Raw genomic sequence first — 15,322 nt, forward strand, 5'->3', positions numbered from 1 at the left:
CAGGGGGAGGAAAGAGCAGCAGCAGTTTGTGCAATGGTTCCCTTAAGTATATTAATATTTTTTAACAAAATTTGGCTATCCCTGTTGTGCTAATTTTTATTAAAAGCTTACATACTTACTGAAATGCATGAATTGTTGTAAAGTGAATAATTTTTTGAATGCGTAAGCTGTGGCTGGAATAAGGTGCAAAGTTTTAAAAAGAAGTCCAGGTTGTGTCTCTTTCAGGCACAACTCAAATATTACTTTGACAGGATGGGAGATGCTTCTTTATGTCCAGGGAAAAGGCAAACCCCCTGGCATGTCCACCTACAGAACCAGAAGCAGACAGGTGCCAGAAGCAATTTAATCCCCTATAGACTAGTAAGAGCTTTTCTTCTCGTATCCTCAAGTGAAAGTGTTTATCATGGGGAAAAACCCTACTCTGAAAAATAAGGCCTCACGCACACACAGATCTTACAAACAATTCATTTATTCAGCTTGAAACTAAGTACACAACTGAAAGGAGGAGGAGGAGGCATTTTGGCACTACGCTATACATTAGTTATTTCTGTGTGTTGACTCTCAGGAGATATTGTATCTGGTTATACTGCTGTGCTTTAAAAACTTGGTATGGTTTCCCAGCAGGCAGATGATTGAAAAATTTATTATATTCCTGTTTTTACAAAGAAAGAAGTACAGGATGTGCAGAAAGATGAAAAACACACAATTCTCAGATTTTCTTTCCAACATGGGAGGTATTCTTGCACTTTATAATTTACCACACATCAGAATATGTCATTGCTTACATTCCCACGGGGTGGGAAGCAGAAATTACATAGTAAAAATCAACAGACTCACTAATAAGATCAATGGAAATCAAGCCCAAAACCAAAGTTACCTCATTAATGGGAATGAGAATATTAAAAACCAGAAGAAATTGGCATTTGAATCAGATACAAAAGCTGAAAGCACTATATTAGCACCTAAAAGTGTGATTCTTTACAAGTTAATCTCACAAATGGATTATGTAGAATTTTTTTTTTTGCAAACTGTACAGTGCTTTGCCAGTGCCGTGCCTCTACAATTTATACAGTCTTTTACATCTATGTATCACATATTAAACATGTGGTGAAATAGCCAGCCGTTAGCCACCAGAGATACAGACCAAAAAGGAGGGGAGGGTGCGGGAGAGATACAGTACTTCTGTTCTTTTATGCAAGTTAAATATTTGTTCCAGCATGAAGAGGTGGAGTGAATGGAAAGATGTGGGACTAGCAAACAAGGAACATTTTATTTAAAAAGTCTTCAGCCACCCTTTATTAACATATGTACATGCTGTTCGTTCTCTGAAATAAAACAACAGTTAAGAGCCATCATCATTCATGGGCTCTACTGAACTGAAAAAAATCAGGTTGCCACTTACAAAGACAGGCCAAAGTTAAGGTTCAGTACCTGGGTGAAGGATCTTACTGAACAACCTGGCCATAGAAAGTACATCTCTCTATTGTATGCATCTAGACAACAATAGAGAGTAAAGATATTTGCTCAGAAGGTAAGAGTTAAAAAGGAACCCATCTCAAAGTTCTGCATAGCCTCGTATTGCATGGGAGCTGAAACTGAGGCAGAAATCTAAAACAAAAATACAGACGACCTTTCTGGCCTACTCTTACAAGTACATGGTCTGCAGTTCATGGACACACACACTTGCAAGTAGATCAGATAATGAGTTTGGGTACCCAACATTGTAGATCATATGTCTGAAAGTCCATTTATGTAACGGATGACCAAGGACTGAAGTACATAAGGTTGGGAAGAGAGAAGTTGTGGCATTAGCAACTGCACAAGAGAAGGAAAGGGGTAGGGCTTTGTGTTAATGCGAGGTATTTGCATGAAGGAAGGGGAAAAAATCATGATCTGGCCATCCAAACACAGAGTTGTCACGCTGCTACAGCCCCTTGCACCAGTAGAGTAGAATTCCTCATACCCCTTCCCATAGACACAACGTATGCACTTCGAAAAAGGTTTCCAGCCTTAATAGCCTCAGAGTTACCAAATCCAAAAGGGTTCTATACACAATAAATTAGTTTTGAGTTTCCTTTATTTTTGCTGAAAGGGTAGCAGGCCCTCGTTTTCCCTAGAATCTGCAAGAGAGGGAAAAAATGGAAGTGACAGAAGCAGACTTCAGATCTATGTTTAGCAACAACAAGGACACATTTTGTCTATCCTAAGGATGGGATTTGGAGCAAGAAATTTCTGTCACCAAGATTGTCCCTGTTCTTCCCAACTGCCAAGGATGATCAGCTGTACTACAGGTAACAGCCAGCGATTCCTTCACCCTTCTGCCAAGGAGTTGCGCCTGCTGCGTGAGAACATGTGATGGCAAGCACTCACTGAGAGCATGGGGAAAGACAAAGAGAAAGCCAAGGATTCAAGCACTCTCCAGTCTTTCCTGCCAGTAGGAACCACCAACAGGAAGCCATTTACTCTCTCCTCCTCCAGGATTCCAGGTAGCAGCAGGGTGTGTCTTACATATGGTCATTCCTTAATGTTGTAATGCACGAACTAGACCGTTAATCAAAAGCTGCTGCTGCTGTTGCACATCACTCTCAGGCTCCTGCCTGTTTACTTTCAATTGCAACCTCCAGGAAGCTCTGTCAGAGATACTGACGAGCGTTGTTTTAACATGAAATGCAAACATGACAAACACCCCACCTTAGCAGCTTTAATTGAGCTTGGTTTCACCCTCTCTTATGCAAACAAATCCATGATGGAAGCAAATTAATTTAGGATAAGGGACTGGAAAACTAGCATTAAAGATGCCTTGGCCTTTGGTACTATATCACTAAACTTGCCAGCTATATTTCCTAAAGTTATAACTGAGCTTTCCTGTAGCGGGGAAGGAAAAGACCTCTCTCTTATTATTTAACTTTAATGTGTCTAAAAATCATTAGGTACTGTTTGAAAGCTGGGTTTCTGCTATGCCCAACTGGATATCCAGAAGAGCTTTCCAAGAAACTTTTATTAACCCAAGGCTATACATTTCTCAACACAATCTCACCTCATTATGCATAATAGCATGGCGATACCAAGAGGTCAGTAAGGACGAGCAGCTGGTCATCAGTGAACTGTTGCTTGTGCTCCTGCCAGTTATCATGGTGAGTCCGCCGGAAGTTGGACAAGGTTTTCTTTACTGTCATCTGTATGGCAAGAAACAAAGATACAGACTTAGACAGCATATTTCAAACAATTATCATCCTGTGCTGGAGGAGACAAAACTTTCATGATACTGCTACATGTCAAGCATGGGCAAACTTTGTTCTGTCGAGGGCTGCATTTCTTCACAGGAAATCTATTACAGGCCGCATGTCACAGTGATGGGCAAGGCCAGAGCCAAAAGTGAGTGGGTCATCCATTTCCTCTTTCTGCCACTTCCTTTCCTCTCTCTCACTCTTCCTTCCTGCCTAGCAGGCTGTCAGGGAACAGAGGGCTCTTACCAGAGGTCTGAACTGATTGCATGCAAAGGGTCACATGCTGCCAGAGGGCTGCAGGAGGCCCACCCCCTTCTGTACATCCTAATAAGGACTCAGCTATGGACTAATATAATTTTAAAAATCAGCACCACAATAAAACCTTTGACTGTCCTACATGTTTTAGCCCTTGTGATTGTATGTATTGAACTGATTTCATTTCTATGCCTCCCAATAGCTGAAGCTCTCTGGGCGGTTCACAAAAATTAAAACCACAGAGTGCAGCATAAAACAATATAAAATATGAAAGGGAGGGAAGCAGAAAAGAGGCGGTGGCAGAGGGAGACTTCATGGTCCGCACAACCAGCTCCACTTCAGGAGAGCGACACACCCCTCCTGCACATTTTACCCCCCACCCCCCCACACACACACACACGTAAAGGCTTCTTACTTGTAGCCCAGGTGCTGAAAATACAAGGCCATTAAGTCAGAATGGCCCTTAAAAAATTATCTTAAGAGAACTGTGGCTCCTGACAAGTGACTTTCAGAATATCTTGTTTTGAAATACTTCTTCCACTGATACTATGCTAAACTTAATAAGGAGTATTACTGCATTTCAGAGTCAGACAAAAATGGTCCCTAAAAATAACCCAGCACAAATCTATAAATCACTGGACTGTTAACTAGTCAAAACAATCCAGAAAGGCTATCACTCATAAAAGGGCCAATGATGATGAGTCAGGCAAAAAGACAAACAGCCTGCCTTTCTGATCCTTACTACCAAGGGTTCTTTAAAGAGAATCAAGAATTGAATAGAAGCTGTTAGGGTGATTAGTTTATAACATTTGTAACCCGCTTTTCAATATTAAATTGCAAAGCGGGTTGCAAAATAAAAACATAAACTAAAACAAAATAATACTCAGTTAAATTGATTCAATAGAACAAAATAACCAAATTAACCAATCAACAGCAGGACTATATTCAGTCTAAAACAGTTTATCAAACAGCAGCCTCAAAGTCTTCACAGAACAAAGAGGTCTTTGTCTGCTTCCAAAAGAAAGCCACTGATGGGGCCAAGCATGTTCCCTGGGGTAAGGCATCCCACATAACTAGGATAACTACTGAGGAAGCCTTGCTCCTCATACATGCAATAAAAGATCATTCTTACCTCAATAGGCTGAGGATCATTCAGATGGGCACTAAGATCCATTAAAAGCTGAGGCATCCAGGTGGGTACATCGTAAGGACTGGACAAAATGCATGCGCTGAGTCCCAGCACACCAGCATGGCGCTTAACCAAGTCTGCAATGAAATGTGTCGGCAATTATTTCTGTGTAGCAGAATGTTGCTTTCTAATCACTGATATTTGCCTCCAGCTCCATTTACATGAATAACCAAAGGACCTTGTTGAAAAAAACTGTTGTGATTATGGCTTGGAACCCAGCTAATGCTCTGCAAACGGAACATCTCCACCTGGCCCCACCCTCTCTTCGACAGACTCTTGAAGGGGCATTCGACAGACCTTCTCAAATGCAACACCTCTCCATTGCTCCAGACTGGACTGCTTGTCAAAAAGTGTGAACTGGCATCACCCACGTGAAAACACCTGTTGTTGGGATGAGGATGATCCCTACAAGTCTTTTCTTCCATGATTTATGCTTCCTTGAGCAAGCCCCACCTTACCTGCAGGGGGAATGGTATCCACTACTGTGCTGAGGTCTCGCTTTCTCTTCTTCGGGAGTCTCCTCTTGCAGAGCTGCTCAAAGCGAGTCTGCATGGGGTCATCGATCACCAGGAAGTGGCACTGGAGCAGGCCACTCAATGTGGTGGCAGCCATCTCTCTCACCTAGGATCGATCAAGATAATCAGTTACTCCAGTGAATAGGTTTAACTTTCAGGTCAGCATTTACAACACTATGATCCCTTGTCAAATGACCCTATAGCAACTTATGATCTCCAGAATTTGGTGGCTTGGTGGGTTTGCTCCCACTGAATATGACTTTTAATATGGCATTACTAAGATGAATTTAACACACTTCACCAGGATGTAAATTAAAGCCATTCCCTGGCAAGGTTTCTCACTGCACTGTCAAGTCTCCTTCCAATCCTGGAGTCCATTAGCACTTCACCTATCAGCTCAGTAGCTTAGCTCAAAAGTGAGTGCTTGACAAACTCCTTCATTTCGGGTGCCTTACAACTACGTAATAACAGCTCATCACAAATTTGAATAAAATGCTATAAAAAGCAGAGGAAGTCGATGTCAAGAGCCAGTTAACTTTGTATGCTAATTTATTACAGGGCTTGTGGCTATACTTTTGGCTTTGTGGAACTTAAGAACATTGTGTTCAAGGATTTAATTTACTCTTAATTTGCTGGGCAGAGCATTGGCAGGTATTTGTCCCCCAGAGTGAGGCACTAACAAATACGTCAACAGCAATCAACTTTGAATAGGGCTACATGTTTTAGATTCTTAATTATTAGGAAGTTCTCTGACTGGTTTCCCTTTGCCATTTAATCATAGCGGCTGTCCATGGTCTGCGTCAGCTCTGAAGTGACAAAAGCAGTGCTACAGATGTCTTTCACCAGTTAAGAATGTCTGTGCTTTCAGAAGATTTATTCTGCACATTTGCTCTCTCAGTTCCCATGCCTCAGGACAGGCTACAACATGTTTACCAACAAAAGAATACTTGAAAATACCCCTCACAAAAGCTGCCCTGGATCTCACTAACACTGGGACACTGAAACATCGAAAAGGCAACATAAGTGAGCCCAGTATGAAAACTGAGGGATATGAATTGGGCTCAGTGAGTCTTGGCACATCACGCTATACCTTCTAACTCAGGGATGGGCAATTTCTGTAATCATGGGGGCTGCTCTATTCTCTGTACCGGGGGGTTGAACCTTCTTCAGCCCAAGGGTGGAATTCTGTTTCAGAAAAGCTCTTGAGGCCACATTCCAGTGGTGGGCAAGGCTGAAGGCAAAAGTGATGGGGCCAAAATACTGAAAATTCCAGTATATTTTTGTTAAAAGTTCCTACTGCCGATAAATAAGCCTTCAGGGACGCATCTCAACCTTTCAGGATGGGGAAAAAAACTGCACAGAAGTGTGGAAACCACAAATCAGGAGTTGAGGGAAAGGAGGCATGGCCATCTGAGGAACCCAGGAGGACCAGACTGGGACATCAGGCCTGAGGTTCTTCTCTCCTGCTCTAGACAATGGACCAACGACCAGGATGTATATACGAGTACTTGCACAAAAGGGGTCCATAATTAAGTTGTCATTATGTAGTAGTCATGAAGATTGCACAGAAAATCCAGAAGAGGAGCATAACACTGAAATGTGGAAAATCTCTACTTCTTACAACTTCATAACGTTTTTCTCCTTGTCATGGTGGAGGAAAGTGTGAACAAATGTTTTATCACACATTTGACTGATTACATTTGATGAGCTGCTAGTTGGCCATCTCCGATGTAACTGATTGTGGTCTTGGTGCATTTTCATGTAAGGTAATTGGACGAAGGAACCTTCCTGAGCATGGAGGCCATGCTGCCAACTGATTTCTGATTGTGCTGCTAGTCAGGCATCAAGGTGCTGAGGTGACGATTGAGAAGGGGCCATGAGGGTGATACAGAATTGTAATATGGAGATGCAAAGCAGAGTAGAGCCTCACAGAATGAACTCCAAAAGGTAGAAAAGCAGTAGGAGGGTGGGACAGCAGGCACTGGAATGGGCAGAATTTGGAAAGAAGGAGGCCAACACCACCACCACCAGGATGAGGAAAAGGAGAGGCCTCCAAAGAAAAAGGCAGCAATTCTTCCTAACGCTTTTTATTAAAAACAAAACTGGGGAACAATATGCTGGGATCTATTACTTCTATCTCCCCCGTTTCGCTTTGCCAGTCACCACTAAGTGCCTGCCTAATGGCAGAAGTTGCTCATATGCACACACAGTACACATACAGAATAACCGAAAGATAGCACTGAAGTAACAAGTGAGTACCACATGAGGGCTTGCCAGCTCAGAGCAAGGAAAAGCAAGATTACAGCCAATGCAAAAGTGAGGTTTCTATGGCAACATGATCACAAGAGATTACAAACAAGCAAGCATTTTGTCGATTTGTACTGCTGTTCTGTAAGAACATACTATTCATCTGATCATTTGCAAATTTGTTTTACAAATTAGTCCAGTAGATTTTCATTGCTTTTATAGAGGGAACAGCAAATAAGGTTGCTTGGTTTTATATGACTAGATGAATGTTCTAACAAATAGTAGTAAAAGAATACTGGACTCTGTCACATTCTTGGCTATGTAATACTGGAGCAAGAACAGAAGACTAAAAGTTTTATGATTGCAAAGCTGCACTATTAAACCTAGTTCTGAAAATGGTTTTAAGGTTTCCCCTGTGTGTTAACTGCTGCACAAAATAGCATTTTCTGAAATTCAGCCTTGAACAGACAATAAAACATTTCAGAAATCCTTCTATATATAAACAACAGTGAAGTGGCCCTGGTAACTTAATGCTTGATTCATTTGCCTCCACTTACAGATATTTCACTCACATGTAAACAATACTGTGTCTGCAATATCCTTTTCACACAACCAAAATATCAGCAGATGGCTATGATAAACAAGGTTATGTTGAATTTTTAAATATAAGGTAATTAAGAAATGCATTTAGTACCAGTGCAAAATAAAAACAACGTGTACTCAGAGAACTACAGAAAAGAAGACATACAGCAATAAAAAGCACGATCAAGCCAAGATTAAGTAATTTCAAGTCCCATTGATTTCAACTATATGTTTAACTAATGTGGAAGTGGGCTGTAGCTAGGGATGTCAGAGAATTCCAGCACGGACTGAAATGGGATCAAATTCTCTTCAGTCTGTGCCACGGAATCCTCTGCGGAACGGCACCACGAGGTCCTGCTGAGCCAGCAGTCATGCGGCTTTTTTTTCGTCGTCCACAAAGAGTTGCGAAATTTTCGTAAATAAAAATGCAGTGTAGTATATTCCAATAATAAATACGTACTTTTTTAAAAAAATGAATTGTGCTCACCGCCTTGTTTGTGGGTGTTCTTTTTAAATTTAAATCCTGTCTCTGTTTACTTTCAGCCAAAACACTTCCTCTTCCTAGTGGCTTCCCAAAAGAAGGCTGTCTTAGGTGTGCCTGAGTGATAAACTATTTGTTTAAAGCAACACTGTTTTAAAGAAAGAAAAAACCTTTTAAAATGACCATGCCAGTCCTGGAGAGGCATAGTCATTTTAAAAGGTTTTTTCTTTCTTTAAAACAGCATTGCTTTAAACAAATAGTTTACTGCTCAGGCACACCTAAGACAGCCTTCTTTTGGGAAGCCCCTAGGAAGAGGAAGTGTTTTAACTGAAAGTAAGCAGAGACGGAGGATTTCAATTTTTTAAAATAACGTAAATATTTACGAAAAATAGCGATTCTTACAGAAGTTATGCAGACTCACGGAGACAGCTGGGCACCGGAATTATGGTTGTCTGTACAGATTTATCTTCGTAATTTTCAGAGCAGAAAAAAAAAGAGGGGAATTCTGGGGGCTTGTGAACGGAAGCCACAAACTGCAGAAGTCAAGCGGCACGGAAGGTACACAATTCGTATATCCCTAGCTGTAGCTCAGTGGTAGAGCACCTGTTTTGCATGCAGAAGGTCCCAGGTTCAATCCCTGGCATCTCCAGGGAGGGCCAGGAAAGAATCCTGCCTGAAATCCTGGAGAGCTGCTGCCAGTGTCAGCAGTACTGGGTCAGATGGACCAATAGACTTAGGCAGCTTCCTATGTTCCTAAACTCTTGGTAACAGCAAAGGTTGTGGTTGCTACAAATTAGAAATATAATAGACTACTGCAGAGTAAATGTAAAGAACAGTAATGGAAAGCCTTTGCTGTAGTTGAAATGGACAACTTAAATATAGTTGTGAAAATAAAATGGGAATTGCAATTAAGTGTTGTGGAAATAGGCACCTTTCCTTATATCATGGAATAATCATTTCATTATTTGTTTTGTTTTCTGTCGGTAATGTATGTTCTTAGTAGTGTCTGAATATTTTAAAAAGTTATGTTGCACTAGCACAAGTGACCTCTAGCACAATGCCTATAGCGTTGCTAGCACAACAGGTTTTCCAGGGAAACCTGTCACACCAGCAAATGCTACTGGCATTGCGCTAGAGATCACTTATGCTAGTACAACGTAATTTACATTAGCACTAGGATTGAATTGGATGCTTCATATGCTTAATGCTCCCAGCAAGGTCAATGGATTTTAAGAAGTGTTTAAATTTTTGCTGGAGCATGTCCAAAGCTATGGTTCCATTTTTATTCTGCAAACATAGATTTTTGCACAGGTTGCCAAGAAATGTCAGCACAAGTATTTATTCACCTCAAGCTGTTCATCTTCTAGTAGTTTTATAATCAACCATCTGATGTCATTTACCGCTTCTTCATTGTTCAGGAAGATAAAAAGATTATAAAATACCATGGTCTGGAGGTAGGTTAGCACTGTGTACCTAGCATGCCAGGAACTACTCTTTGCTGTCTGCAAAAAACCCAAAACAACAAAATAGCAGCGATTAGAAAAATAGATGAATGGGCCATTCTTAAAGACAAGGAGAGGATAAGCCTAAAAACCGTCTTCCATATTTGGAAAAAACAAAATTCTAAAGCTACATTCTGAAATTTACCTACAGATAGTAATGGGGGGTAATTTATTTTGAGGGGGACAAATCATCTGATTTTCCAACAAAGATCTGTTACCATATTGCTCATCCTCAGGTCCTGGTGACTCCCCATCCCCTCCTCTTAATCCCCTTCTCCAGTGACAAGATTAACTCCTGAAAAAAGTCTCAATAAGGAATTCTTGCAAAGCTTTCAGAAGTTGTTCTAGGAAGCCTACAAGGAAAGGATTGTGAGGGTTTAAGGACAGCCATAAAAATGGCTCTCTGTGGCTGGTTCAGATATAATGGCCAAATACTTTAGCTGCTGGGACTGTGCCTCAAGTGCCCATGGTTCCTCCCCTTCCCTCCCCTCGAACACTCTTAATTCCCTCCCTGGTTCAGGCAAATCATAGTTCACCATTAAATCTGAACCGGGCATACTGTGGCATGCACAAATCATAGTCTGACTCCGGATGAAAAAGGTTCCCCACTCTTGCTCTATGGTATACCACTCCTAAGGCTGTTACAGAGGAGAATAGAGGTTGGCATACTGTCTCTTGGTCAAATGAAAACACACAGAATTTTGCCTGGATGACCTTCAAGGAACGTTCACACCTCCTTTGGGAGTCCTGACTGACTTGGAGAGCTATTAAACTAAATAACATATGTATAAAAATCCAGTTCTCAATATTGAGCCACTCTAGTGTGACCAAGAAATGCAATCTGAGTCACAGAGAGCTACCCCTTACCCAAGACACTAAGACTGGGGTCAGATATAACTTCAGCTCTAGTGGTGCCCAAGTGCAGGGGAGGGGTCATAGCGCAGTGTGTCAGAGCACCTGCTTTGCATGCAGAAGGTCCCAGGTTCAATCCCCGGCTTCTCCAGGTAAGTTGAGAAAAGAATCCTGTCTGAAACCCTGGAGAGCTGCTGCCAGTCAGTGGCAACAATACTGGGCTAGATGGGCCAATGGTCTGATGGCAGCTTCCTATGCAGCATTTTTCTTTCATCCATATAAGTGAATTGTTTCGGGGAAAAGTAAATGGGCTACTGTTCTGGTAAGGATAAGACCTGCCTGTGACTCCTGAGCCTGGGTGGTCCAGCTCCTTATCACAGAGGCTCTGTGAAGGTGGCTGGGGTGGGATGCAGCAGGTCTCTGTGAGCAGAGCCAGCTAAGATGCATTGCATCCAAAGAGGTAGATGCAGCATACAGTTCCTCCCCTCCACACAAATCTGACCTGTCATAATGACAGGCATTTTGCTAGTCAGCAAATAATTAAAGGTTTTATACTCCTGAATATTCCAGCAGAATAGATTTGCTGTCAATCGGCCTCAAGAGAATGTCAACACAAACTCAGAACACCACTATGACTTTTTTTATTTATATGGTTTAAAAAGCATCACATACTTGTTTTAGCACCTGAAGTACCAAAGGCACTTGTTGGGGATACAGCAGTCCCTGAGACATTAATGATAAGCACATCTTAGCATCTCTCTTCAGTTCATCATAACTATTATCATTTTCTACGGGTGCAATCTGGAAGGAACAGGAAAGGTTAGCAAACATGCGTTGTTGAAGGTAACAGTGCAGAGAAGTCTTCATTTTGTAAAATGAAGGGCACAGTGGGGAGTGTCACAGGCCACATCAGCCTCTCTAAACAGCAGTCATAATTTAAGTTCAAAATTTGTTAAGGGCTATATTGGAATGCATTATGGAAGCAATTCAAACCATTCTGTTGATAAATTATAGCAGGAGCATGTTACTTCTTTCACTATTTATTATGCCCATCCCAAAGGCTCTGGGGTAGATGATCAATACTTGTATCTAATAATATGAAAATATACAGTAATCTTCAGGAAGTGTACTGTTAAGTGAAGACTAAGGCTAAAAAAGGTAGGGGAAATTGCCTGCCACATGTTTTTTTCTGTGTACACTGAAAAAAGGCTTAAGTGGGACCAGTGTCTGGTGAACTGCACCCAATGGCAACCCTTAACAGATTCCTCTGAAGTCTATGCAGCTTGATATTTAACTGAATATACAGTATTGAGTCCTCAGGGGTACTAAACATAAGATGACTTTCCTGTCCTAAGAGTTGCCATGTTTAATAACTGAGGAGCCTCTCACCCACCTCTAGCAGTGATTAGTGGTAAATCAGAACTCTGGTGAGCAAAATAATAACTGGGTTAACTACTAATAATCTCTAATATTAGAAGGGATCAATTATATTTGTTTTTATCTAACCCATGGATCTATAGGCAAAAACAGTAATGTTTACTTGTAGTTTGAGGCTATTTATAACAGGAGCTTTTTATATGTAATCAGCCAATCAGATTTGGCTGTGTGACAATATCACAAAGCCAATTCAGCGTGAGACCAGGAAGCACTGGCTTTAGTTCGAATGGGTGTTGGAGGGGAAGCTATGCTGCAAACACATCCGCTCCTCTTCAGAACTTTCCCCTTCCCCAAAAAGGTAGAAGGGGCATTTTTCAGGGGATTAAAGTGTTTGTGAAACATTCCTCCCCCCATTGCCCCCATTTTTGTTCAGCCCTTCTTAAATCTGCATGGGAAGAAGTGACCTGTTGGGAGGGAAGGCTGTAGGGTTTATGTACACAGGCTCCTTCATGTCAGTTATAGCTCTGCCCATTCCACACTGTGGTGGGCATCGTGTCATACAATGTGAGCAGGACTTGCAGTTGAGAGTGGATGGGACCACAAAGGCACAGTCTGTCTTTAAATGCAGTCTCACCTGCATCTGCCAGCCACATGTTATGTAAACCCAACAACCTGATGGAGCAGTATGAGCAGAGCTGCAGTCAGTGTGGCCATGTGTCCTTCAAACAGGGACTATCTGTGGTGGGGAGGAGGGCTTGGTAAATGGCGTAAATGGTACATGTGGGAGTGGGCAAATTTGTCAAGCGTTGTTAGTGTTTTCAAAACCAACTCTTCAGCCTAAACACAACAATCTGAGTAACTAAACACTTACCTTGAAAAACAATGGCAACAGCTGAAGCTGTTCTGTAACAGCTGTAGAAAAGGCTCTCCCTGCACTTGCCATCAACCACTTCAGAACTGTTGTGAGTAAAAAGAAAGGCAAACATAATAGCTCAACACTATCAAATCAAGTACAACAGGAAAAATGCATGATTCAAATTCATCATTGCCAACTAGCAATTACCTTAAAAGACATCACAACTTCTCAACTACGTGCAACTGGATATTTAATTTGGTGCTTCCATGTTTCACACAGACACTTACTGGTTTTCAAGAGTTTAATGCCCTGAGTTCGCTCATCCTCCTCTCCAATTCCATTCTCTTCCATAACATGATTCTGAATTTCTTCATCCACTTCCATAAGGGGTTTCAGCTTTTCAAGTATTCGGGAAGTGAACTCATGGACATGGGGAGACTTTGTTGGAGCAGTATTTGGTAAGGAAACATCTATCATGAAGATGTATGTCAACACGCTACAGAAAACACAAGTACACACATTTAATATTGAGACACAGTTTAAAAGAAAGGAGTCTCAACTTGTCACAAAAACCTCACCTCACCCCAGTCCCTCGAGTTCGAGGCAGGGGCGGTCTTTGTGCTTAGCTACATCAATGACTGTGTACCAAAAAGTCTGCAAAATTACAACAGTACTAAAGCTACTAGCCTATATAATGGCTTGTCTGAAGGTAAGTTAAAACTTTTATTATATAGCAAATTTGTAACCAGGGGATCTCACAGCTGGTATTTAATTATGTGGAACAATATAATTTTTTTCATAGGAATATTCTTCAGCAAGATAAAATGGTAAAATTTTGTGGTTTCAGATACCTGAACCATTGTGTTATTTCCATTACTTTTGTAAGTTGTAACTCATTATAATTTTTTAATTCTGTCTAAGTAAAGCTTAGAACTCATATCCCATAAAAATGCAATATTGCTGATCCATGCTTATATAAACCTGTGCTACTGTGGATCAACTGTTAGTTTTAAAGCTGGGATACCTAGGTTCAGATCATCACTCAGCCACACAGCATACTTATCTCAGTACCTAACCTAGCCTGTTGCAAGGAAAAAATGGGATAAACCTGTGTATTCTGCTCTGAGTGTTTTGTGGAAAGGGTGGGATACATATATGAATTTTAAAAATCATAATCTTATTTAGATCTGTCACTTGATTAAAAAAATCTTAGTTATTTATCCATTTTTGGAATACAAAAATAATCACAACAATGTCAAAACAACATAATATTAGAATACAGTTTATCAGCAGAACAAAATTTCCAGTGATTCAGCCTCTTCAAAGGCTTCTTTAAAGAGCCTTTAAAGACGCTTCTTTAAAGAGTCTTTGCCTGGAGCTGGAAGGCATATAGTGATGAGGTCATATGGGCTTCTCAAGGGAGGGCAGTCCAGAGTAATGGTGTCACAACTGAAAAGGCTCTGTTCCTTGGGGCCTACCCATCAAAATTCAGCCAACTGGGGTCATGGAGAAGGACCTCAGATGTCAAATGAAGTGTATGTAGACACATATGAGACAAGGCAATACTGAGAATTTGGCCCCAAGCCATCTAGGGCTTTAAAGTTAAGGATGAGCATCTTGAGTTGAGCCTGGAAACAAACAGATAACCAATGCAGATCCAATAGGACTAGAGTGATATGCTTCATCTGCTCTGTCCAACAAAAAGATCAATTAAATCAATATGAGTTCGCATATAAAATATTTCTGAAGAAACAAGGCATACTTTCCTTGTTTTTATGATGCATGCATGCATCACAGCAAGCACCATCTTAGAAAAGGCATTCCCTCTTGCATGTGGGAAGAGGAATGCATCTTTTAAGATGGTGCTTGCCACCCACAGTCTACTGCTCAATTATCCAGAGGCATCTTTTTAATCAAGTTTTCTTTTTAAGTTGCAGACCTAAAGATAATATGAAAGGATTCAAGAAGGTAATACTAACCTTCCTATCCTCTCTCTGACATTTTTGTAAACTTGGGTGAGTTTAGGTTCCAGGTACTTTAGCAATCTGTGCAGCAGCTCTGGTACTCGCCATTCTTGCTGTGCAAGGCCTCCTTGCAGTACATACAGACGACTGAAGAAAAAGAAGACAGACCAGTGTGTGTAGCAATTAAGGTTATAATTTAGGGAAGTGCACCTTTATCTTCCCCAAAGAACCTTAGGCACGGCAAAAACAAAACCCTTACACTGCACTTGCTAGTG

The 15,322-nt window shown here is 41.1% G+C and overlaps 1 protein-coding gene across 1 annotated transcript in view; it reads right to left on the bottom strand.

Annotated features, from left to right (window-relative positions):
- Positions 1-449: 449 nt before the first annotated feature.
- PSME4 (proteasome activator subunit 4) overlaps positions 450-15,322 on the bottom strand; it is a 106,939-nt gene continuing 92,066 nt past the window's right edge. Inside the window, exons 39-47 of the mRNA XM_084829244.1 lie at positions 15,063-15,194; positions 13,371-13,579; positions 13,099-13,184; positions 11,523-11,651; positions 9,843-9,998; positions 5,130-5,292; positions 4,615-4,748; positions 3,038-3,176; positions 450-2,120 (exon numbers count right to left, since the gene is read on the bottom strand). Of these exons, the coding sequence (XP_084685370.1) occupies positions 3,042-3,176; positions 4,615-4,748; positions 5,130-5,292; positions 9,843-9,998; positions 11,523-11,651; positions 13,099-13,184; positions 13,371-13,579; positions 15,063-15,194 (1,144 nt within the window). The 3' untranslated portion in view covers positions 450-2,120; positions 3,038-3,041. The remainder of the gene's footprint in view (positions 2,121-3,037; positions 3,177-4,614; positions 4,749-5,129; positions 5,293-9,842; positions 9,999-11,522; positions 11,652-13,098; positions 13,185-13,370; positions 13,580-15,062; positions 15,195-15,322) is intronic.

This window comes from Heloderma suspectum, chromosome 1 (genome assembly GCF_057233095.1).
Source record: "Heloderma suspectum isolate Gila_16-S chromosome 1, 16-S_ref, whole genome shotgun sequence".
NCBI classification, from domain to species: Eukaryota; Metazoa; Chordata; class Lepidosauria; order Squamata; family Helodermatidae; genus Heloderma; species Heloderma suspectum.